At 40.6% G+C, this 23,856-nt stretch overlaps 3 protein-coding genes across 5 annotated transcripts; 1 reads left to right on the forward strand and 2 right to left on the reverse strand.

Moving 5' to 3' along the window:
• Window positions 1-158: 158 nt before the first annotated feature.
• LOC124329325 (GAS2-like protein pickled eggs) lies at window positions 159-16,155 on the reverse strand. The gene is made up of 11 exons (XM_046788361.1): window positions 15,889-16,155; window positions 13,914-14,222; window positions 12,972-13,100; window positions 11,057-11,206; window positions 10,777-10,977; window positions 6,593-6,700; window positions 5,797-5,838; window positions 5,624-5,675; window positions 3,309-3,582; window positions 2,930-3,120; window positions 159-2,348 (listed from the first exon to the last, which is right to left on the reverse strand). Exons 2-11 carry the CDS (start codon window positions 14,139-14,141, stop codon window positions 973-975), a joined length of 2,751 nt encoding a protein of 916 aa, XP_046644317.1. The 5' UTR covers window positions 14,142-14,222; window positions 15,889-16,155; the 3' UTR covers window positions 159-972.
• A 711-nt stretch (window positions 16,156-16,866) lies between these two features.
• Window positions 16,867-17,870, forward strand: LOC124329358 (COP9 signalosome complex subunit 8-like). Its single transcript, XM_046788412.1, has 4 exons — window positions 16,867-17,087; window positions 17,148-17,218; window positions 17,286-17,500; window positions 17,572-17,870. Exons 1-4 carry the CDS (start codon window positions 17,025-17,027, stop codon window positions 17,805-17,807), a joined length of 585 nt encoding a protein of 194 aa, XP_046644368.1. The 5' UTR covers window positions 16,867-17,024; the 3' UTR covers window positions 17,808-17,870.
• Window positions 17,871-18,006: 136 nt separating this feature from the next.
• On the reverse strand, window positions 18,007-21,818 carry LOC124328245 (zinc finger protein 724-like). 3 transcript variants are annotated; one of them, XM_046786951.1, is made up of 11 exons: window positions 21,665-21,818; window positions 20,589-21,234; window positions 20,321-20,535; window positions 19,866-20,259; window positions 19,700-19,801; window positions 19,406-19,637; window positions 19,222-19,327; window positions 19,003-19,151; window positions 18,688-18,935; window positions 18,425-18,631; window positions 18,007-18,354 (listed from the first exon to the last, which is right to left on the reverse strand). In XM_046786951.1, the coding sequence occupies exons 2-11, from the start codon at window positions 21,225-21,227 to the stop codon at window positions 18,217-18,219; spliced, it is 2,430 nt and encodes an 809-aa protein (XP_046642907.1). In that variant the 5' UTR covers window positions 21,228-21,234; window positions 21,665-21,818; the 3' UTR covers window positions 18,007-18,216. The 3 variants fall into 3 exon arrangements, with proteins under 3 accessions (XP_046642907.1, XP_046642910.1, XP_046642909.1); XM_046786954.1 differs by having other exon boundaries at window positions 21,638-21,790; XM_046786953.1 differs by lacking the exon at window positions 21,665-21,818 and adding an exon at window positions 21,302-21,538.
• Window positions 21,819-23,856: the final 2,038 nt, after the last annotated feature.

Here is a 23,856-nt window from a genome sequence, read left to right on the forward strand (position 1 = left end):
GCAATCGCGACCTACACGTTACACCTTTGCGAACTTTTGCACCCAACAACATGTGCGTGGGGGGGTGGATTGACTCATTCTCGTGTTGACTTCGATGTGACTCACTGAACTGAGAAGATTCTCATCAGTTGAAAAATCTTTTGTTGGACGGCGATCAATAAATTGAAGCATGTTTATTTTTTCCAATCATTCACAATACAAAGGTCTGAATCATGAAAGGTGAGTATGCAAATGAAAACAAACAATAAAAAAGCCTCACTGAGCGAAAAGAAAGAAGAATATAATCAACGGTTGGAGAACCATAACTTTAGAATAGAATCCGAGTTTTTTTAAACACCACCTTTTGTTAATGTTTTAAAATTCGTACTGTTTGATTTCATAATAGCACACTTGGAATTTTCAGATTGCTATATATTTCACGAAGGGTAAGTTAGCCATCTTAGTATATTTGTTAACTAGCTTTGATCACAAAGGATTGCCGTAAAGATATATGTATTTATTGCACTGTGTTATTTGAAATAGATAAGAACTTATTGAGCTTAAACCTGACCCAAGTAAATTTAATAATTACACGATAATCTTTACTACCTTATTTTTTTTTTCACCAGTATATTTATTACCACTAAGGTCATGCTAAATCCGCATGCTCAATCGCATATGTGTCCCAGCCCACAATCTTTCCTCATCTCCGAGTTTTTTTTAATGTTTTGTGCAATCTGTGTAACATCTGCTGCTGGACGAGTTACTTTATCTGCTTACAAGTCTTGAATTACATAAATTTAATTTTTAAGAATACCCTTTTCCGCAATAATGCTAAAACGTTATTCACCATTTAAAAAATTAAGTTTTACCAATCATATTAATGAAAGAGATTAAGGTGCTTATTTCATAACCCACAATTAAACAATAAATTGACCTTAGTCCCCCAAGGACAATAAGAATGCGTTTCAGCATGTAACATATTACTATAGATTAAACTAAGCATGGATTCCTAACATCTTCTTTCGGGCGATAGAACCTCGGCACTGGGATCTTAGATGGAGATTGTGAAACTAAATCTTTCCTCGGTGATACGAACATGCGTGTAGGCAGATGTGACAGGCTCGAGTCGAGAGAGTTGCGTCTGCTAAGCTTTGATGTCCCATTCTTGGCCGGTCGTTGGGTCGGGTCTTCGTTTCGCTGATCGTTGATTTTGATGCAAGGAGTCGCGGGGGCCGAAGGGGAGGCTCTGGCCGTATAATCGTCATTCAACGTCTTCCCTTCAGCAGCGAGAATGCTTTCAACTCGGGCTTTGTACTGATTAACAATTTCTTCCATTTTCTTCAGTATCGAAGCGTCGTTGTCGAGTTCCACGTCTTTTAGCATGTTGCGCAACAAGGGCGATATCTTGGAGGGATCCGACTGGAGCGGCGAAGTGGGTGGCGACTGTTTAGCATGATACACGGGTTTTTGTGATTTCAAATTAGGAATGGGTTTAATCTCTGGTGAGGTAGGAGCGCCATATCCCGACGAAGTAACAAAGAGATTGCGTCTTCTGCTACTTGGTGATGTGGAAGAAGCTCGAGAATGTTCACGCGACGCCGCGCTGTTGACCGAACGGGATCGATAACTCGATCCTGGAGAATTAACCGGATTTCTGTTCTTAATGAAAGTTGATTCGGTTTGAATGCTGGGGCGTTGCCGTCTGTTTCTTCCGCTCCAAGTGAAAGTGTTTTTAGATCCGGTCACTGGCTCGCCAAAGTCAATATTCGTTCTGACAGTTAACTTTTCGCCGTCGTTGGTGGACGATCGCGCTCGAAGTGAATGCCGGCCGAAAACTTCACGCCGGAATCCCAGATTTGTTAAATTAGGCGATAAGGCGTTGCTGCTGTGGACGGGTGAGCGGCAATCGAGTTCTAATGACGATTTCCTTGACAACGAGCCGATGGATTCCGTCGAGTAATGCGAGTTGGCCCTTTTGCCCATATTACGCAGACTGCCCAACAGGGGGATTTTGCTGTAATTGTACTTGCTTTCCAGTTTTTCCTGTTTATAATTACTAGAAGCCGGATCGGAATCATCTAATGGTCCGGCAGAAGACACACCTGATTCTAAAGAGCTTGTCTGCGACACTTGAGTGCAACTGGAATCGGGTCGTTCATCCAGTTCTTCGCTTTTGATGTCTCCGGCTCCCACTCCGGTTCGATAGCCTTCATCGGATATTTCGGAGCTGCTGTCAGTGTTATTGATCGACGTGACTTTCGTCCGGCTACTTTTAGTCCCAAATTGATCGTCTTGTCCACGAGAAAGCTTGGACTGCTGCGTATTACTTGCATTGGTTGAACGTCGATAGCTGGGGCTCCAAATTCCTACACAAAACAAATAAAATCGATTTTTAAATTCTTTCTTAAACTTTGAAATAAATTAACTTTTAGTTTTAGGACACTGCAACAACATCTGCTGTTGCAATATCAATTCTTTATAAGATAGCGCCCGTGGGGTAGATAACACTGAAGTTTCACGGTTGTGTGGATATAATCTACATAACAGCGATAAATTTCACAATTTCACTTGACCTCCACGAAAACAAAGCGCTACACAACAAGTACTATTTTTTTTTACGTTTCAAAATTACGCTCTTTGAATGACCTTAAACGATACAAATTGCGTCAAAGAACAATTAGTAATACTCAATATTTTAATGGCTGAATTGGGAAAGTTTCTGGCGAAGGCAAAGCCGAGTCAATTGTCGGAAGACTGAGCCCTATTTAAGTCATTATAATAATTCGGAAAGACCAAATGACTCGGTGAAATTGTTCAGTGAAATTATTTAAGGCCATTGACGTGAATCACGAGAAAGCTGTCCATTATTTCAAAAAGATGTCTATATTTGTATGCACTCGTTTGTATGCCATTTGACTTATTTCTACGAAATTTTGTCAGCACTTACTTTTGGCTGGCAGACATTCGTCCGACTCAGGGCAATCCGCATTCCCTGGTGAAGATGAGACAACTTTGTGATTCTCTTGCTGATAAGCCGGCGAAGTCTGGCCGTAATTGTATGAATTATTGGCACTGTAGCGAGCAGATCCCGACCGCTGGAAAATTGGGCTGCTCCCCAAGGCCCCTGAAGAGTAATGCCTGATAAGAAACGGCATTAAAAGTTAGTACATATCACTTGATCGATGTAGACACGTCGTACACTGCACATCAAAGTTGATTCGAGTCAACTTCAATATTTGAAAAAAAGAGATTAAATAAGAAGCCATTTCGTTTGATCGAAATAATTCGATCCAAACGATTTAATAATAAAGAAACTTGTGCGGAACCTAATCGAGGGAGAAGGACTTCGGTGGCGAGCATGAAACCGATTCGGGGCCGGCGCTGTTTCGGTTGAAGAATCGCATGCTGATGAATATGGCAAAGTCGTCGTCGTTCCGGTCACTGAGTTTTTGCGTGATAGAGTTGTCCCAGTAACGGAGGCACCGGAGGAGCGGCGGGAATTCGGTGGCGATGTTCCCCGTTCGTAGCTCACCTCCATCTGTGTTGTACCGCGGGAATTCTGACTGACGCTTAATTTGGACGTGATCGGTGTTCGATGCCCTAGATATGAACCAAAAGTTGATATTTATAGACGTGTACGGGATTCATTATTAAGGCCTCATTGAATCACACACGAAACTAAAAATGGTGTGCAAGTACAGTTAGTGAAATGGCGAAAAAATGATTCCGCATTATTGTTACAATGATGACTTAATTCCAATTCAATTCCAATCGAGACACTTCAATGCCGGAGGTAAATGCGCTTTTGCTAGTAGCGATAACCAGTTATTTCAACCATAGTTGGGGGACTCGTTGCGTGCGCACTTCTCATCAGATAAGAAGCGTGTTTTTCCAACGTTAAGGGAGGAAAACTATTTAACTCCCAGGTAACATGCAAAAGTCTTTGGGAGGATCCTACATTTGTTGTTGTCAACGTTTCCTGACTTGAAACCAACAACAAAAAAATCCCTTCTGGTTGCCGCATTGCAGCTGCGTAATCGTTGAAAAATTAAATCTTTTGGCAACTGGTAATATTTTCTTGTTGTTTTGGGGAGAATCGTATGTTCTTTCTTGACATGGAATCGAAGAAAACAAAAAAAAATAAAAATAAAAAAAGAATCGCGTGGCATTGTGGAGCCGTAAAAGGTAATGCACACAAAACCAGCTCTCTTGAAAAAGGAAATCTTCAATGCAACTATTCGTCAAAATGTGCATGTTCGTTTGTATCCAGTTGCACATTACTCAAAGCTTAATGATCAGCAGAAAGAAGAAACAAAAACAAAAAAAAACTGTTTTGCATCCGGGTAATAATATTCAATAATAAGCGGCTGTCCATCTCAAACTCATTTGTACAATATGCCTTTTTCTTTTCGTTGAATTTTACATAAGGTATAAAAACAAAGAAATCATCCAGCCATTGCACTTGGTTACATAAATTGTTTGTCATTTGACAATTTCAAACAATGCAGGATGTAGCATTGTTCTTCCTTGATTATTCTTTCCCACGACTTAATAGGGAAATTGGGGACGGTCCGAAATAGAAATTTGAGAACCAGTTTCATCATGTTACGAATATTTATATAACCTTGCGAAATACAATTCCGCACCGAGCGTATCCATAACACCTCGTTGGGTCACAATTCTTGCACGCGCCTCTATGCATTTTTCTTCTCTCTCAAATCTCATCGTGATCTGTGAAACTGGCCTTGCGTTTGCCAATGCATCCCGTTTACCTTGACCAGTTTGACCGGCAACTTTCCTTACCCACTCGAATGCCGCGCTTCACTCTTACACGAGTTAAGTATATATCTGTTCTGCCGTTGGGTTTTGTTTGCATATACAGCAGACAAAGTCTTTCTTTCTATTTTTTGTGATCGCACACAGAAAGGAGACCCGTATGGACTGTCAGCAAAAGGAGACAAGGCTTTGATTACGGATAGAGAGAATCCTGTTTTTCTGTCTGCAATGATGTCATAGAATACCAATGAGCTTCGACCGGTTAGAGAAAGAGAGAGACGAAGAACACACTCTGCGACTGTTCCGTGAAACAAGACGAAAAACCTATAATAATACGGCCTATAGCATGAGATGCTGATTAGATCTGAGAGGTTTCCCTGATAGGCCTCCTCCCATCTATTTGTGTTTTAATAGCTTTCAAGCTTCGTTACGTCTCCTATCTTTCTCCCAGCCTTTTTGTTTTGTTTTGTTTTTCCTCCCCGAACGATAATAGACGTTCGATTTCAGGATGTCCTATATAAGGAATCTTTTGCGCTTCTCATTGTTTCATAAGTTTTCCCGGTATTTCACTGGCGAGTTTTATATAAGGAAGGGACTTTGGTGAGTCATAATCATCAAAACTATATGGAAATCGTCTCTAGGCAGCAGCAATCTTCCGCAAGTCATCAGCCTCGAGAAATCTCTCAACACTCTCATAAGAGCAGCCTGGGTTCGCACTATATTTACAGTAATGAATTGAGCATTTTGGAAAAATGAAAAAGCAGTTACAGCAGCCAAATTTCTAGATTATTAAACAGGTTCCAAAATAAGTGATATAGCAGCCTTCACCGATAGAAGGCCACCAGCAATTAAAATTTCTTCCTACCTGCTCGACAGCGGCAAGGGTCGTGTTTCTCTAAATAGTGCGATAGAGTGTCCTAAAAATCGAAGACACAAAGAAAAAAAAAAACAATTTGGGAATGAAAATCGGTGCCACAGGGTCGTTTTTTGGACTTATTTTAATCAGATGGCTAAAAGACAAAAAATAAAAGCTCTTACCCAGCCTCCTCCAACACGGACCATGACGTGATTGCGTAGAACCTGTTTTTTTTTTGTTATTCGAAATAAAAGTAAAAATAAATAAATAAAACAAAATCCAAAGAAGCGCTTAAAATGCAAAACAGTGATCAATCAGGGTTCATTTTAGTCAATGGTAAAACAATGACTACGGACGTTGTCTTGAATACATAAGAACCCATTAGAATACTTAAGAAAACTTTTGGAAAAAATATATAGAAACACACATAGTCTTTGACTCATAAATATGTATACGATATCTTAGCAAAGACTACTGCTATTTTTACATTTAGTAAAGTACTTACTGTGTGTGGCAAGTAGTATTTTCTTTGCTCAAACAAAAGAACAATTCAAACTTCACATATATTTACTTTTCTACGGAAAAAGAGGTTTTTAAACGTGGGGAAATTGAACGCGGTTCTGTATACTTAAATAATTTTGTCATACCGGAGGCGAGTCATCTAGGCATACCAATCCGCCGTTTTATTATGCGCAGGCATGCGTTCACCTTATACAGACTTACCATATACATATAGCCTAGCTTTTGTGTATGTTACATACGTTCACCTTCCCATGTAATTTTATTATATTTAATAACAAATAAAATCATAAAAGATTCTTTTGTTTGTTTTTTCGTTAAAAAAAAATAAACAAACCAAACAAGAATAAAGTCATAAAAACTAGCGAGGCGGAACAGACACATACGCACGTCAAATTTGATTATATCAGAGAGAGAGAGATATACATAAAAGTGTGAATGTAGTACTGTCTAACTTACTCTGACGAAAATGAGCATTTTGGTGTCGCCGATCCGGTACTTGCCCTCTGAAACACGAATCATGGGGAATTGAGTCGGGCACGAACAGTTTTCCACGAGATCTCGTACCTTGAATCGTAATAATAAAAAAAAAGAAGAGAGATATTATTATAATGTAATCAGCAACAAGTCGGCTATAGAAGCGAGCGGGAAAAACGGGTCTGCCGCCAAATCCTGTCAACGCAGACAACACACAAAAGTCGCGCATTATTATTATTATAAAACCTGCGTGAATTGACAGATTTTATAATTTTTTTCCCCCCCAACTATGGCATCACGACCATTCTCGGCGTGAACAACTTCTACAGGACGCCTTCATTTATTTACACGTGTAGGGGAACCATCGAACCCGCGCCACCACGACCAGAAAGATCAGCTCTATAGTCAGCCAGCAGCAGCGCGGATGGACGATGTGAAGCAAACCCAGTTCAAGGTCTTCCCCCCCCCCTCTTTGCGTGCGTGAGAGAAAGAGAGAGAAGCAGACCCCTGAAATCGCATCCATTTAAGGCCTTGCCAGTGGCATTTAAAGGAGAACGATTGTTTCGACATTGAAGTCGACTCCTTCTCAATCCGCCGTGCGTCGGATTTGTGGGCCAGATCCAATTTGAGCGGTTTTGATTTGATGGGAGAGACACAACCGACACGAACAAGTGTAAAGAAAGAGAAGAGAAGAAAGATCAATATACTACAGTCTCCTTTCAAACTAAACTATATCCTATACTATAAAAGAGATGCTTGAGGAGGACAAGTCAGTCTCACGCAATATCTCTATCAAAGGGCGAACATAATGTAGCGGAATTCCCACGAAATGCAGCATCAAGCCATCATCAATGAATCAAAGTTTGAAAGAACATCATGTGGCAGGGCATGTATGTTCTCCTACGCCGGGCTCTCTCTACCTCTTTTAAACTCCTCCAAAAAGAAATTCGCTCATCGCTCACGGTTCTCGCACAGCAGCAGCAGCAAAAAAACCATAAAGAAAAATACACACAATGAAAAGAGGAAGAATGGCAGGTGGCGTTTACACAAAACAAGCAAAAGAAGAAGAAGAAAAGGAACAAAAAAATTATGACATTCGAATAGAGTTCGTTAAAATACAAATTCAGGTCGGGAAAAAAAGCCACCGTTTCCTAGAACAATGCCAACCAAACATATTCGGTGCTGTTATTCATGTTGGTTTTCCGAGAAAGAGCTGTAAAAATAAAAAGCTAACCCCATCCTGGATACGTTCATTTTTCACGACATTGCGCCGAAACAAAGATGTCACTCTTTCATATAAGAAATTTTGGTGTCAACTCATAGAGAGTCGACTGACTTTGCTGCTGGAGGAGATACGGGCCAGGTCAAATGTGGCACGAGCGAAATGAATTGTAGAAATGATTGGTGTCAAGGATTATTCAGCATCAGCTCACACGGCACACACAGAGAGAGAGAAAGAATGTAAACTCTGCTGCTGGCTACTTATTGCGCCAGCAAGTGGACATTTAATACTGTCGAACCTTCAAATTCGTTCGAACGTGATACTCTTAAAGGAACTTTATAACACAATAGAGGAGAGAAGCTCTTGAAGTATCTGAACCTTGTCCCACTTTTGCAGAGGAAGAATTAGTTGACGTGTTACACGAAAAACCGTGCACTGTGTGTGGTTCATCCACGTCAGCATTACCCAACCAATGAAGATAGTACCGACCAACAAATACCCAGCCCTATACTACAACATGTATCATTCCGTGTTGAAGGTCAAGTTAGTTAGATTTGGGAAACCATAACACGGATGAATAGCAAAAAGAAAAATAAAAAACATTTTCAAATCGGCATTGTTATGATTATTTCATTATAAAAGCCGAAAAGGCTAGAGAAACTTTCACGGTCGTGAATTTTTCTTTTCCAACAGTACAAAAGCCCCTGCAGGGAGGTCGTTTTACGGTTTGCTCTTGACGTTCCAACAAGCGAATCTTGTCCAAATTTTTAACTATATATTAGAATATTAGAACCTGCGATAGTCCAAAAAATTCTCTTTGCTGGAAGAAAAAACCGGTCGGAATATAAATCAGATAGCCACAAAATTCGGACGTCGGGATCGGACCATATTGGGAAAAGATTGTTAAAAAATTCAATAAAATTGTCAATCAAATATTCGCAACAAAAAATAAAATAAAAATAAAAATAAAATGCACACACTGAAAGATGGATTGTTTGGAGGAACTGCAGGTATCTTGCTTTTACTTTTCATCGCTCCAAGATCGATACGATGCCATTTATATGCAAAATGTTTAGAAAACATTCGTGTGTCCGTCATGACTTTGATGTTTTTATAACGTCCCGGTAGAACTGCACGAATAACACAATCTTTTCTCTCACCATGATACAAAAGACGTACGTATCCGCATCAACGGTTTTGACTCATTTTTGTTATGGGAATTTGATAGCCACCAAAGAGGGAAATTAGCCGCCAACTGTTTTGATCGCCGGTCGAGAAGAAGAAGATGAAACAAACATTTCGATATCAAAAGGCGGACAAGTAAACGGCTTTTAGATATAGGGGATTGACTTCATCTTGTTGTCCATTCTGTCCACCAAATTTGCGGTAGGTGCTAAAAAGGACGATAGCGGGAGAGTTTATATATCAGGGAAAAAGAAAGAAAAGAAACTCTTTTGGGCTAGGATTTTCGGTCTTATCTTTTCCATGCCGCTGCGCTCTCACGCCCCGCTTTCCTCACCGTGTTCCAGTAACGGTGCCCACAACACACACACTACTATAGTGCCCATGCCCAGTGTGTATGTGTGTGTGTTTAGTTAGATGCTCCCCCGCCCTCGTTTGTTTTTCATCCGTTACGTTGTAACGTGAGTGTGGCCGACCGAACTGCGACTGGGGTAAATCGATGCGCCTCAATGGGATGCGGCAAACTGCTGACCAAACTTCCAAGCGTGAAAGATGAAACACTAGACGGCAGATCTACTTATTTTTCCAGACGATGGCAAAATCTAATGGTTATTATTTTCTGTTGGTCTCCGCGCGTCCATGAATCAACGCGCGTCTGAATAAAGAAAACAACAAAAACAACCAAAGGGAAATCGACGAAATCTTTCGAGCTGTTGCGTTATTGAAGATTTCTCCTCAATTTCAAAAAAAAGAAGAAGGAGATGATAGGAATGGAGTAAGAATGGAGATCGTGGGAATTAGACGTGCAGACGACGATTGTTTGTCATGGTTGGATTGACTTGGTTTTAGCATCACTTGGCGCGACGCTGCGAGATGTCATGAGACGCCTTAGCATAACCATCGCTGCATCTGCCAGCAGCAGCAGCAGCAGCAGCACTGCCACACATACGAACGTCCCTGGCCCCGGAAATGAGCTCAATTGAAAGGCTTCTCTCAAGCACATCTTTTTCTTCTTTTTCACAATAGTACAATACGTACACTGTGGTAGAAAAACTCACAGAACAATAATAGCGACGCCTATAGTTGCGCAAATTTATAGTGCCAAGTGTACCCCCCACCTGGTCGCAATCACATTGAAAGTTCTTTTGGGAAAGAAAAAAAAATCGAACGGACAATTGGACATTATACTTTCTACCACCGATATAAGAGAAATCACATCGTTGCAAGCCAATGAGCTCGGCTCCAAACGACTTTCTATGATCGTCGGGCGACGAAGCTGCTGCTGCTGCTGCTGCTCTTTTCCGATCGAAGAAGAAAAAATAGTAACGGCCTATACAACAACCAATACATTTCGAAAGTCGTCTCTATACGTACACAAACAAAGAAAGAGAGCCGAAAAGTCGCTGGGGCCAGACCACTATCTTATTTGGACACCGCTATATCATTACACTCTCTGACTGGACGCTCAAGTCGGACATTCGAGATGAATTTTTGTTTTTATCCACCTCCAGGAAAAGCCAATGTGCATTCTGGTAATCCATTAGAACCGTCTGCTTCTTTGTATTCTCGGGTTCACTTCTTCACGGATGTCCGCCAAAAAGCAGCGCGTCAGAAAGGCGATAAAAAGGAATTCCTATATGGACATGTTATAACTATCTCCTATACACACACACATACACCCATGCTGAGCAATACAACACCGTGGCCCACAATGGAAGATGGATGGCAGCTGGACAAGAAAAAGTGACAAATCGAAACTTACCATTTCATCGAGACTTCGCAGATCGTTGGTAACTATTTGCGCCTGAGGCCCGTATTCAATCAATTCCATCATGTCCTCTTCTTCGTCATAGTCATTGCCGTTTTCCAAGTTTCCCTCTTTAGCTATCTCCCGATCGATCTCCTTTTCGAACTGGACCAAAACTGGAGCGGGCATACCGAAATTGGCTCCTCGTCGGGCGACCTAAATTTAAATAACATTTTGGAAACGAATATTGGAAATAAAAATCATTTGAAATCCACAAATAATGATTGGGTTATACCTCGAGTAAGCAGAGGATGAAGCTTTTTTCATTTTTGCGTAGAACCAAGTCATCCGTTTCGAATAAAAGACACTCGTAAATTCCGAGGAGTCGACACCATTGGATGAAATTGTGAACGTTGTCGCGGGCGAAGAAACTCTTGGGTTTCACCTATAACAAATGACATCATATCGAGACAACTGCGGTTAGCACCAGAGGTCCTTTATTTTTCTTTAGCTTATGCACGGGTCATCTACCAGACCCTTCAAAAAACGTAATGGGAAACCGCCGAGTACTCTCACGACAGTGCAATAACATGCACTTAAATATGGCGCTCACACAAGTCCCCCCTCTATACGCTTCAATGGAATGCGTACACACCCTCAGACACCCAGAAAAAAAAAAGTTATTTATCCATTGGCAAAGTGAAAGAAAAAATATTCTTTGCACTACTGCTACTATATAATATGGCGAAACCTCATATCTATGAGGGAAAGAAAAAAAGAACTTTGTTCTTAACGGATGTGGTAAAGTTTGATACCAAATAAAATTGGTTCATTATTATCTGCTAGTGATAATACTATAAGGAAAAAAAATACACATATACATGTAAGTGTAAATCTGGCGAAGAAAATGGCGTTTTATATTAAATCACGCGACCTTGTAAACTTGTAACTGGCGCCTGCCGACCTGGCGTGTAAAATTGACTTATCGCCTATCCGAATCGAATTTTTCCCCTTTTAAAAAAAGTAACGCCCAAATGTCCCTCCAGAGTGTAAAAACATTCAGTTGAAAAAAAAAAAAACACGTTCCCCGTGATTTCTCAGCTGCTGTTATAGCCCCGGAATCATGTAGCATATCCAAAACTGGAAACCTTTTTGACTTGTATAAACAATCGATGTTTGCTGCAAGCGGGCGTTGTCGAAAAAATTTTCAAAGGGGGAAGTCAAACCTAACGGATTGCGTCTAAAATAAATATTTCTACTAATAAAAAGTCGCTTCGTTCTCTCTCTCTCCTCTATCGTTTTTTTACTACCGAATTTTATTTACTTACAAAACATGTCCCCTTGAAAGAAAAAACAAAAGTCTCGAGACCGCGCGTAAGCTTATTTATTTGTTCGAGGAAGAACAAAAATTTATTTCTCAGGCTCTTGATAATTTGAAAAGAAAACAAAAAACTTGGACGTTAAAAAAAATTATTGTGGACTTTTAGATGTGTGAAAAGTTCGCATTAACCAAAGTCGAATTACATTATTTGATGTGTGTTTTCCCGCAAATGGTCACCAATATCCGGGGTTTACTTGGACTCCCGGATCTTTTTTTTTTGCTTTGACTTTTTCACCCGACAACGACGTACCCTACCCTACACACACACGTAGGTCGTTTATATAGGAGCGCCCCGTTTAACTGGGCATCCTTCCCATTTTGTTGGTGCGTGACTCACGCTGCTGAACGACATCAGCGCGGCCTACTTGTGTGTGCGCAAGAGCGGACTCCCTGGCTAGTGGGTCGAATTTTCATAATGATCGAAAACCGTGATGGCTTTTTAAAAAGAAACGGTATTATAATACCGACGACGCCGCCACCGCCGAACCAAAGATGCGAAGTGGAAAGTTTCTGTCGTGCTGTCTTTTTGATATTAAAGAAAAATCTAGGCTCCAGGTGTCTCTCCTCCCGCACGAAGATCCAATCTGCGGAGTAAATAAGGCGGACAAAACAATCGCCATGCTAACAATCCTGCAGGCACACGCCCCACACACATTCGAGCTATTACGAATAATGGCCAATGAATAAAGGCGCCAATGACGGAATTATCGCTCGAGCGCAGTCCGCGCACATTTGGTATACATGGAATCATGTAGTATGAATACGGCTTTTCTTTAGGGCAAGGGGTTTTTCTTCTTCTGTGATAACCATAATAAAACGGTATACTAACCTCAGACCGGAAGAGAACATCGCGATCAGGTATGTCCAAGTGAGTGCTGAACTTGCGGCGACGCTGGCTGTCTTGCTGCTCCAGTTTCTCCTTGTAGGCCATCGCCGTCCGCCTCACATTGTTGGCATGCTGCGGAATAAAAAGAGGAGAGAAACGTCATCAACAATATCGTCAAGTGGCTTGTTTATTCTTTAATTATTCGTGGATGCTCAGATTAATTTGGCGAATCGAATTCGAGAAAGGGAAAATATGTCTTGGAAACTTTTATGACGTCTACTAGAGCTCAGTCGTTACATGTTTCACGGTAACGTAAGAGAAATCCACCAACGATGGATGCATGAATGACGCAATCTTCCTGGCGTGCTTTTGTGAATGAATAAAAAGTAAAATTATTTCCGCAATGACTTCTTTTCTCTGTTGTTCCACATGCGTGCAAGACACTTCCCGACCGAGAAACTTTCTCTTCTATGGCATTTTATTTTTTGGCCAATCTGCCCATTTTTTCTGTCGAAGAAAGTAACGCAATTCAGCAGACCGTGGCCTTTTAACAACGCAATTTCCCTGTTGTATCTTGCGTGCTCTAATTTATGTTGTTTATCACGCGTCAAAGTCAAAGTCGTTCATCTCTTATCAACTTGGGTAACTATCCAAAAAAATATTGCACGAACATACAGCCCAGAAATGATAACTGCCATGAGAGTCGGCATTTTTCAAGTTCTCCTTGAAAATATATAAAAATTGTTTGTTTGGCCCCGAGACCTTCAAAGTGACAAGTGAAATAGCGGGCGGCGAGAAATGTCAAGAATGTGTTCATTAACTTCACTTTCGGCGTTATATGTGGTAAAGTAACGACCCAAATAAATGGTTCAAGCCGAGACTTTTGACCTCCCCAACTAACAAATGGAATAGTTAGCAAGAGAAACAAGTGTAGCGTGCGTATACCTTGCAAAGTGCGACGCCGTCTTCCAGGACATCCATAAAGTTGTCAAAGTCAATGTTGAGTTGCGGGTGGTAGAGACGATGAAGCCATTCTGCTAGATCCTCTTTCATGGCTACCAGATACTCTTCACTCGACTTGAAAGGCCTGAAAGGGCGCGGCTCCATTAGGACAACTTCTTGTCCCTCGCAGTCCCCACCGGCTTCCACAGCGATGCACTCCAATCGAGACATTGATGATGGGCTAATAAACTTGTCGTGTGTGACACGGTCGACGAACAGCAACAAAGCAGGAGACGAGGAAAGGGTTGTCGTCTGGAAAGGATATAGTACAATGAGGCATATAATTACTTGGGGTGATCCTTTCAGTGCATGCCAAACTTATAGTCTTCATTAACCAACACGCTCAAATGTTTACTTTTTCGCCACTTGTTTCACACACGTCAACTGCCTTTTTGGGATTTAAGAAAAAAAGGTTTTACGGTCAGATATAAAAGAGTTTGTAGGAACGAGTACAAGGATTTCCTTATCAGATTTGATTTCTATGATTTATGAAAGCTTGATAACAGTGATAGACTTTCAACATGGACATGATTAAAACATTGCCCAAAACGAATAAGGAGGGGGGAAAAACGAAAAAATCCAGTAAGACATAAGCTAGAGAGGAACAAAAATGCGGGGGGAAGAATGATATATGGGACGCAATATATAGAAGATCATCATCTTAAACGTTTCACCGTACAACCAGAGTCATAAGATAGATCGTTTCTTTCCCCCCTTGATGCATATTTTCTTTCTCGGTATAACCCAAAAAGAAAAAAGAACACAAAAATACACATTATATAACGGACTACTACTACTACTTGAATCTGTTTTCAAATAACGATAAGCCCCAAAGGAAGAAGACGAAATGGAGCTGGGGATTAAAATCCGATACGTCTTGTCAATAATCATCGGATAATTCTAAATATAGTGTTCGCAGTTGTTCACTCTAACTATTTCTCACGAATGTGGTGTCAAAAAAGGCTGATTCTTCTCTTCCTGGAAAGCAGATTGTTATTATTACTTGTGTACCCGGTACTTAGAAACCATTTTTTGGCGTAACAATTTTCCTCTTCTCTCTTCCCAAGTGAAAAATCCTGAGCCGAAATACATTTTCTTTTAAGCATATACTATACGTAATTCTACTGGCTTTTGACTGAATTTTGAAATTTCGTTACCTACGTGAGTGAGACGATGAAAGAAGCTGTAATCTGACAGCTGCCTATGAAGAATGTTTAACTTTAGAATTCTCGATAAATATCTGTAACACCATGAGAAAAAAAATTTGTTGATTGTAACATCACAAAATACACACATCTCCGACGTGGTGATGTATACATAAGAATTCGAAATATTTTTTTAAAAGGAGGATTGCACGCGCTTATGCAATTCTTTTATTACTTCATTATTTACACTCATTAATAAAACACGCGTCTCTTGGCAAAGGTCTGGGTTGCTTCTGTGCGTTAGTCATTTTGTTATTTATACTCTATCTTTCATCGAGCAAGAGGGGAGAAAGTAAGAATTTCGAATTTATAGTGCCAAGTGACGTGAGTAAGAAGAGGCTTCTGATTTTCAAATAAAAAATAAAATAAATTTGCATAAAACGAAATGTTTCTCGTTTCATCGTAGGTTTAAAATAAGGAAACGTATGTTATTTGGAGAGGAAAATGGGGGGGCTTTGTATTCCTTCCGCAAGTGTGTAAACTCTTTTTTCTTCTTCCTACTTTTGTGGTTCTATTCTGTTCTTGTTTTAACCGCGAACCATATGCAAAGAAACAGACACGGGGGCCCCAATTCCCATGAGAGACTTTGAAATGTTAAAATATTCCGGCATGTTGTTCAGAAGAAAATTCTAACCAAGGACACCATTTATTCTTTCTCCACCCAAACCCCAACTCGAGTAAAATGAAAAGCCATTAAAAAATGTTGATCTTACCGGTTAAAGATGACTATCCCAGATGGGAATCATGTTTATCTTAAAGACACGTGTAAAGTTGGAACAAAATAAAAACGGAGATAATCGCCACGAGTTGTGCACACACACACACACTAACGACACATGTTTCACAGCGTTTTCATCTGTTGGCAGAAGGGAGGAGACGAATAATAAACATTTGGCTCCACAACTTGTATTTTCAGCAGTGACTAAAGAGGTATATCCTCGCACGTGAAGTTCAAGAATGTGTCTGAGCTCGGCCTTCCCGTCGTCCTTAACTATATCCCAACACATTTGTATATAACGGGGAGAGACTGAAGTCCCCCTCGGGCTAGACTTTTGAAAATTCCCATTGGTTGTAGCACATCCCCTCCCATAAAAGAACGGCGGGAACAACTGTGATGAAACAGACTGCCGCCTACTAACGTCAGTCTGACGAACTAAAAGCAAGAGAAAATCAAAATAGGAAAACCCTTTCTCAACCGCCGCCACATTTCTGCGTTAAGATTTACCAATTATTAATTGTTTTAGTTGTGAAACAATAACTTGGCACTTCAAGGTTGTTTGAATAAATTATCTTCGAGAAAATAAAACCAAAAATTGCTCGATAAGGACTCTTCCGGAGAATAGTCGAATTCTTTCCTCATTTTTAGGAAATTTAAAGTAAAGAGTAAAGACGCTTGGATTTGTTTCTTGTTCATAAAATTTTGTAACCTTTTATAGTTGGCCACGGTCCCTACAAAGAACCGAAAAAAGAGGTATTTATATGTTTTTACTATGTGGCTTTAAAACCAGTTCCCTTTCGTTATTAGGGCACACATTTTCAGAAGGTTTTCCATATTTATATTATATTGCATAAGTTTGACACGAGGAAAAAATCTCATTCATCGCCCTCATAATTTTTTGTAATTTGTTAATTTCTCGAAAATATTCTGCCCCCTGGTGTCGATGATTGTTACTTCTTGCTTCGATCGTGGCAGACGACAAAGCATTATAAAAACCAAAAACAGTCTAATTGCACACTGTACGCTTGTAGTGTAGTACAGCCAAAATACTGAAGGTCCGCTGTAAATTGAACTTGATTTAAACAATCGTCGAAAAATTTCATAAAATACGTCCTGGTTTCAAAAGGGGAAATGTCGTCAAAAGTTGTTTTATTTGAAAGTACCACCCAAGAACTGGAGAAGCAGGAACTCGAGGTACTGTTGTCGTTTTGTTGACGAAAACTTGAACAATTAATTGCAATGTTTTTCCTTCAGGGTGCGAGCGGATTGGTTTTAGCAGATTTGCATAGTCAGCTACTCAGTATATATCTGTGTAACTTTGACTTGTAAGTATATTAGTTACATTGTAATGACTGGTGCTAATAATCAAGAGTTTTTCTTACGCTGATGTAGATGCAATGCTAAATTTCTTTGGAAACGAATCTCAAATGAAGAGAAAACTGCATTCCCTTTACTTGGCCAAATCTGGGAGGTGGGTCAAAAACTATGGTTAAAAGAGCACAATTCAGTGTTCAGCCTTCTCAGAAACACAAGTTGGCCTCCATCAATTGAACCTTATATGACCTGTCTTGAAGAAAATCTTCGGCAAAAATCAATTCAACTCATAGGTATATAGTTCAAGAACATTCTGAAAGAAATTATCAATGAAAACAAAATGGAATGTGTTTATTATTTTTAGGGAAAGCTTATCTGTCCATAACTTCAACCACCTTCACTGAATTGGTTGGTTATGTTGATTATCCAGAGAATGCGGAAAAATTGCTCGCGAAGCTACAGGAAGAGCAAGGTTGGACGTGTGATTCCGCTTCAAAATTAATCATACCTAAGCGACAAGCCGCCCAAAACGTTCCGTTGATGCGGAATGAAGAGCAATTGCAGAGTCTTACCCAATTCGTCTCTTTCTTGGAAAATTAAATCAACTGAATATGTTACTTATGTTTATACCCAAGAAAATAAACTTGATCGATGAAACGGAAATAATTTTACATATTATTTTTATACTATTCAATTGATAGCAACCAACACAGCTCAAAAAATTAAATTAGGAACTTTGACCCCAGGATCACTGGGCAACGAATTTCAACTCTCAACATAATGAGAAAATACCACGTGATATTTTGTTTCCCGGTTGTATTTTCACTGCTGTTCTGTGTCATGGTACAACATCTGTACAAGGGGCAACGGTTGAATAGGAAGAGAAGCTCAAAAGTTCTATGCAAAGATAATCTTCAGAATCAGAGAGGGAATGACAGATCCCACAATTAATAAGCGATTCAATTCGCGAAGAAAAAATTACTAGGGCGCTTGTCATTGTGTCAATAGATTACTTAGTCTGAGAATTAGGGAACACAGACCACACATACAAGGTATTAGTATTAGGATCCCTCATTGTCACTGCACCTAGACCGTCGGTTTCTTGAATAAGTTCGTCCTCATTGATCAGCTGGAGTTGCTGAACTTCCTGCATAACAAAAAACAACCGCAAATGTTTATTAAGTCAATTCATTAGAATATCCAAGAAAGAGCTTTACCTCATTATCAGCGTTTTCGTCACCATCCATATGGACTTCCATTTTGTTTCCGTCATCATCTTCGTCGTTTTCATCTTGTACGTGAATAGGTACAGCCACCATCTCTCCATCTTCATTGGGCACAATAGTCAGCATAACTGATCCTTCATCGTTTTCTTCATCATCTTGAATTGTTGCTACTGCAGTCGCTTCTTCGCTTTTTAATTGCTAAAAAAAGGAGTGTTAGAACTAAGTTCTGAATCAGAATGGTATTGATTACATACTTTGCGGCCACGAGCTCCCCGAGGAGCAGTTGTTTTAGCTTCATTCGAGTTGGCAGTCTTTTCTCTCAGCGCAGCCAAAGCATCCGGATCTGCAGTAATTGCCTCAAGGGGATCAATCCCTTGTTCAGCGCATGCCAAAAGTAATGAAACATCCGAACCGTCACGTGCATGCATTTGCATGTGGCGCTTCATGTCCGATCGCATTCGAAATGGTTTGAAGCACACAGGACAAGGATGAGGTTTCTCTCCTAAAAGAAAGCGGAGGATGATTGAAATCGGGTTAGCGAACATGTATTGTTATTGTACTGGTATTACCTGTGTGAATCCGACGGTGGTTGAGGAGGTAGGACGAAGCACGGAATCCCTTACCACAGAATTCGCATTTATAATTACGCTCGCCTGTATGCACGCGTCGATGAACAATTAAAGAATACTTTCTCGCAAATGACTTGCCACAAAATTCGCTGCAAAATAGTAAACCTGGATTAGAATTTTCTACAAATATAAAACATTTCAAAAAAGAATTAAGTATACCATTGATATTGTCGTACGCCAGAATGCAAGGAGGTGAAATGATATTTGAGATCACCCCATTGGCGGAACTCGCGGCCACATTCGTCACATTTATACGGTCTAGCACCTTTTTTTTTAACCAAATGGAAATATTTTTTTAATCATTTAGAAAGTCATAATTATTTTTTAGTCTAGTGAAGCTTACCGGTATGGACTCGCATGTGAACCTTCAATGCTCCATTGGCAAAGAAAGACTTGCCGCAGATCTCGCACTGGTGGGGTCGTTCTCCGGCATGCGTTCGAACGTGATAAGCCAATGAGTTCTTGTGCGTAAAAGTTCGATTACACACAGGGCAGGGGAAAGTGCCATCTTCGGCTGTTTCCACCGGAGGATACTTTGGCCGGCGTCCACGCTTAAAGCCAATATGATGATCCTCCTGCCAAGACAAAAATAGAAATTGGAGCATTGAAACTTATCTGAATCGTAAAATATTCTCACCTTTAAGTGCTGAATAAGTCTTTTCTTGGCCGAAAAGACTGCTCCACAGAGTTGACAACAGTGACCATCAATGGCTGGATCATATTCAGCTACTCCACTTTCCTGTAGTTGAATTGGTAATCGGTAAGTGAAAATTACGACAAAAGTTGTAAAATAAAAGGCTTACTTGAAGAGCTAATTCATCGACTTCATCGTTGCCTCCGGGGTCATTTTCATCGCCATCTTCTGAGTCTTCCTCATCTTCTTCCATGCCAATTTCCCCCATAACATTTTCACCCTCTTCTTCTGCCTCAAATTCTGCAAGATCCAATTCTTTTTCTTCGTTTGATTTCCCAGGCTCTGGAGCAGAACCATCCTCTGGTCTATCGGCACCATGAACATTTTCCATGTGGGTCTCCATGGCTTCTTTGAAGCGGAAACTAGTGTTGCATTGGGCGCAGTGGTAAGCCTTTGTGATAGCATCAGGGTGAGCGTTACGTACATGGGAATCTAATGCCTTTGAGTTACGAAATTCCTTTTGGCATGTTTCACAAGTCACGTTAACAGACTCTTCGGGTGCCCTTGATTTTTCAAGAAAAAAAATAAGAATGTATCACATAATATTTCGTTATTGAAATATACTTTGAACTGGAAGCGACGGGAGTTAAAGGTGCAGCAACTGATTTGCGCGGTCTACCACGTCCTTTTTTCGGAGTTTGCTTCTCATAATGAGTCTTCAAATGTTCGAAAAATCCAATTTGGTCTTCAAAACCAATGCCACATATATCGCAATGGAATGTTGCTGGATGGATTTCCTTTCGATGATCTTTCAGTTCCTCGATGGACCCAAAATCGAGCTAAAACAGATGTATTTTAATTTATTCATACTAGAACATGTAAAATTATGTACCTCAGGGCATTCATCACAGGGGTAAACTTCATTTTCTCCATCGGATTTCAATTCTCCACGATCAAATGATTCAGCTGCCGGTTCTCCTGATTCTTCCAAATCTTCCTTACTTAACCATAGCTTCTTCAATCCACCCTGCTTGGCGGCCTTCTCCCTCAAGCGAGAGCTTTTTAGATTAGATACTCCTTCAGCCACACTTGCATCAGCCTCTTGCAAAGCTAGTTCAATTAGTTTAGCTTTTTTGTTCGCCGTTTCGGCCGCTGTCACTACGCTAGTTGTTGCTTGGGCTTGCTGCTGTTTAGGTGGACGTCCTCGTTTTCGTTTAGGTGGTTCTATAATTTCTGTTTCATCAGTACTAACTTCTTCCTTTACCTTGCTGAATTGGTGAATTTCTTCGCCATTTTCAGTCATGATTTGAACGTCTTCTCCACCCTGTGATGCCTGAAGGGCTCTTAAAAGCTCAGAGACCTGCTGTTCATTTTCTGGAGTCACAACAATTGTGATACCATCATCACCAATCGAAAGCTGTTGACTTTCATCATTTTGATCTATTTGAGTCATCCCGTCAGGTCCTTCTGCAAAGATGACAAATGAGGCCTCTTGATTGCCATCATCGTTGTTATCAATGACATCAGACATCTTCAAACTGTGAAACACAAGAAAATATTATGAATAAAAGTATTCATTATGCACGTTAACCGATCGAAGTGTACCCATTTATGAATTATATGACTAAAGTATATAGCAAGCAGAACAGAAAGCATAGTTTCAGTGAAATCTACTGGTGAAAAAGGTGTGTGCTTCCACACGTACGAAAACGGTAAAAGAACCCAACACAACTCGCAATTTGCCACATTGAACCAGATCAACAGAATTATTAGACGTCAAAATAAACCGAAACAATTTGAATGGCAAAATTGCTTTTAATGCAGCGTTGCGTCGCGCTAAAGAAATTCTGAAAAAGACAACCTCGGCAAACCGTGTGCCTGATTTCAGAATATATTCTTAGACGAACATGTTAACTGAGAGAGAAACAAGTTATGCATTACCTTGAGACTAATTTTAATGTTAATTACCTCTGGAAGAGTCCTAAACTCCACCAAAATTTAAGAAGAATGCAGCTGGTGAAAACGTAGCACAGGCAGATTTAACGAATTGACTACAAAATGGCTGACTGCTTGGCACTATACGCAATGAAGAAAGGGAGGCCGCTTTGTACCCCATGATGAATCCAGATGGCAGCACTCAACTCAAGCTTCTTTTTTTTTAAATAAGACGACCGTTTCTTTCACCCCTATTATTCACCTACTTTATATGATGTATCCTGAGCGCTCAGAAAATCGCGACTTGTTTTTCTCATTTCAATTATTCTATAATGGTTTAAAGTCTTTCTAGAGTCATTTCGCTGCAGAAGGTTTTTGTCCACGAAAAAACCGGCGCGTTCAGGACACAGAATATTTATTTGATCAGATCGATAAGATCAGAGCGTCCGTGGAACCGTGGTGGAACGGTGTCTGGAAACGTGAGTGAAGGCGAGGAGCAGCAAGATCCGAGAGACCCAGGATAGGGATACCTGCTAATTGATCGTCACTCTGCGGAAAAGGATTTCGACAACTTGGCAGTCAACGACGTCAACTTTCAGCGTACAGGTTGAGCTGCTGGCCAACACCGAGGACAGCATCAGGCTCCTCCTATCGGCTCCGTCAGTCCCGCCCAAATAGTGTCAAACGGTGGAGCAGGGATCAGGTCAAAGAAACTTTATTGCAGGCCAGCATGAAGAAACTCTAGCACCGTCTATTGGGTCCTATAATGCTCATATTAATGCCTACATACAACACAATATTGTACCTCTGGAGCAACACGACCAACTGGGACTTGTATCGCAGCCGCCCGTATCTCCGTGGGCAAGAGACACACGTTCATAACGATGTTTTTTACTGCCAAAACGGCCGAAAAAAAGGTGCTACTGGTGAGGTTGACGAAAAACATATTAATGATAGATGCATGGGTCAATGAAATGTCAAAGCAATTACTTTCAACCCCCTCCACGCACCTTCATTCTAATTATCGGGGAACTGAAGCGGTCATTCGCCGACGGTGCTAGAGACCTTGCCCTTTTACACTGGAGACTTTCGCCGACAACCCTCATGCCGAATTCCATCGTGCAATATTACGCTAGTCCTAAAATTGTTAGATAAGTGTGGCTTAAAAACTTACCAGATGGGCCATAAGGCATTTGGAATTTTTCATTGTGAGGGTCGTGATGGTTTTTTAGTTGGTATTCATATTGAAATTACACGGGCTACTTTACTGACGACCGGTTCGGATGACGACAGCTTTCTTTCAAATATAGTTGCAGCGCCCAGACAGTCGGTGATGGCACGAGAAAGGCGAACCCCGAGCCAAATTTTACTAGCTAAATTTGACGGTCAAACTAAAAGATATTCCAGGATGATGGGCTGATGTCACTGCTTCATTGGTGCCTCATCGTATCCCAGCTCTAGTAACTTTGGGAAAATATTTCTCGTCTCACATTAAAAAGGAGCGAAAGCTATTCGCTGGAAACATAACCTAATAGCACACGAGTTACGTGTGAAGCTCTACTTACGTGGTTACGAGTATAAACGTGACCACCGTGACGATGTCGAGTGGGTCTTGCGTACTTTTTCTCGTTTGCCTTGGCTGTGTGAGATTTGCTTTGGGCATTTGGCTCTATTGAAGCTATCATTTTTAGAGCACTTTATTATAATATTTGTTAACGTTTTCGATATACAACTAAGCTTTCATATTGTAATGGGATATAGTAACACAATCCACTAGATATATATAGTTAAGATATTAGAAAACGAGTTTATTAACGAAAATTCAAATCAGACGATAATTTGCATTACAATTCAATCAAATGGAAACTTGTGAGAATGAGAAGTGCGAAGAACTGGATCTTGCTTCAGTGACGTTTTACAAACGTGAGTAGAGTGTTTGGCAGGTCGCCGGGGACGAAAGGTATTCGATTTCGACGAATCACTTGGGCAGCTAAACATTTAAGCGGCCGCAGCTGCTCTCTTTGGATCAGTTTTTGCAGGAAAATGCTTGGCGTTCCTTTTTTACTCAATTCTTTTTCTTTGAGTTTGAAAATATCCAAAGGGGTTCTGCCCTCACGATCTGGCTGATCGATATTGGCTCCCGAGTCCAACAGCAGCTGAACTGCTTCGGTAATATTCGTTGTCTCCAACCAGAGTTCCCATTGGTTGCTCTTTGCTAGAATGTG

Source organism: Daphnia pulicaria, chromosome 3 (assembly GCF_021234035.1).
Source record: "Daphnia pulicaria isolate SC F1-1A chromosome 3, SC_F0-13Bv2, whole genome shotgun sequence".
In the NCBI taxonomy this organism is placed as follows: domain Eukaryota; kingdom Metazoa; phylum Arthropoda; class Branchiopoda; order Diplostraca; family Daphniidae; genus Daphnia; species Daphnia pulicaria.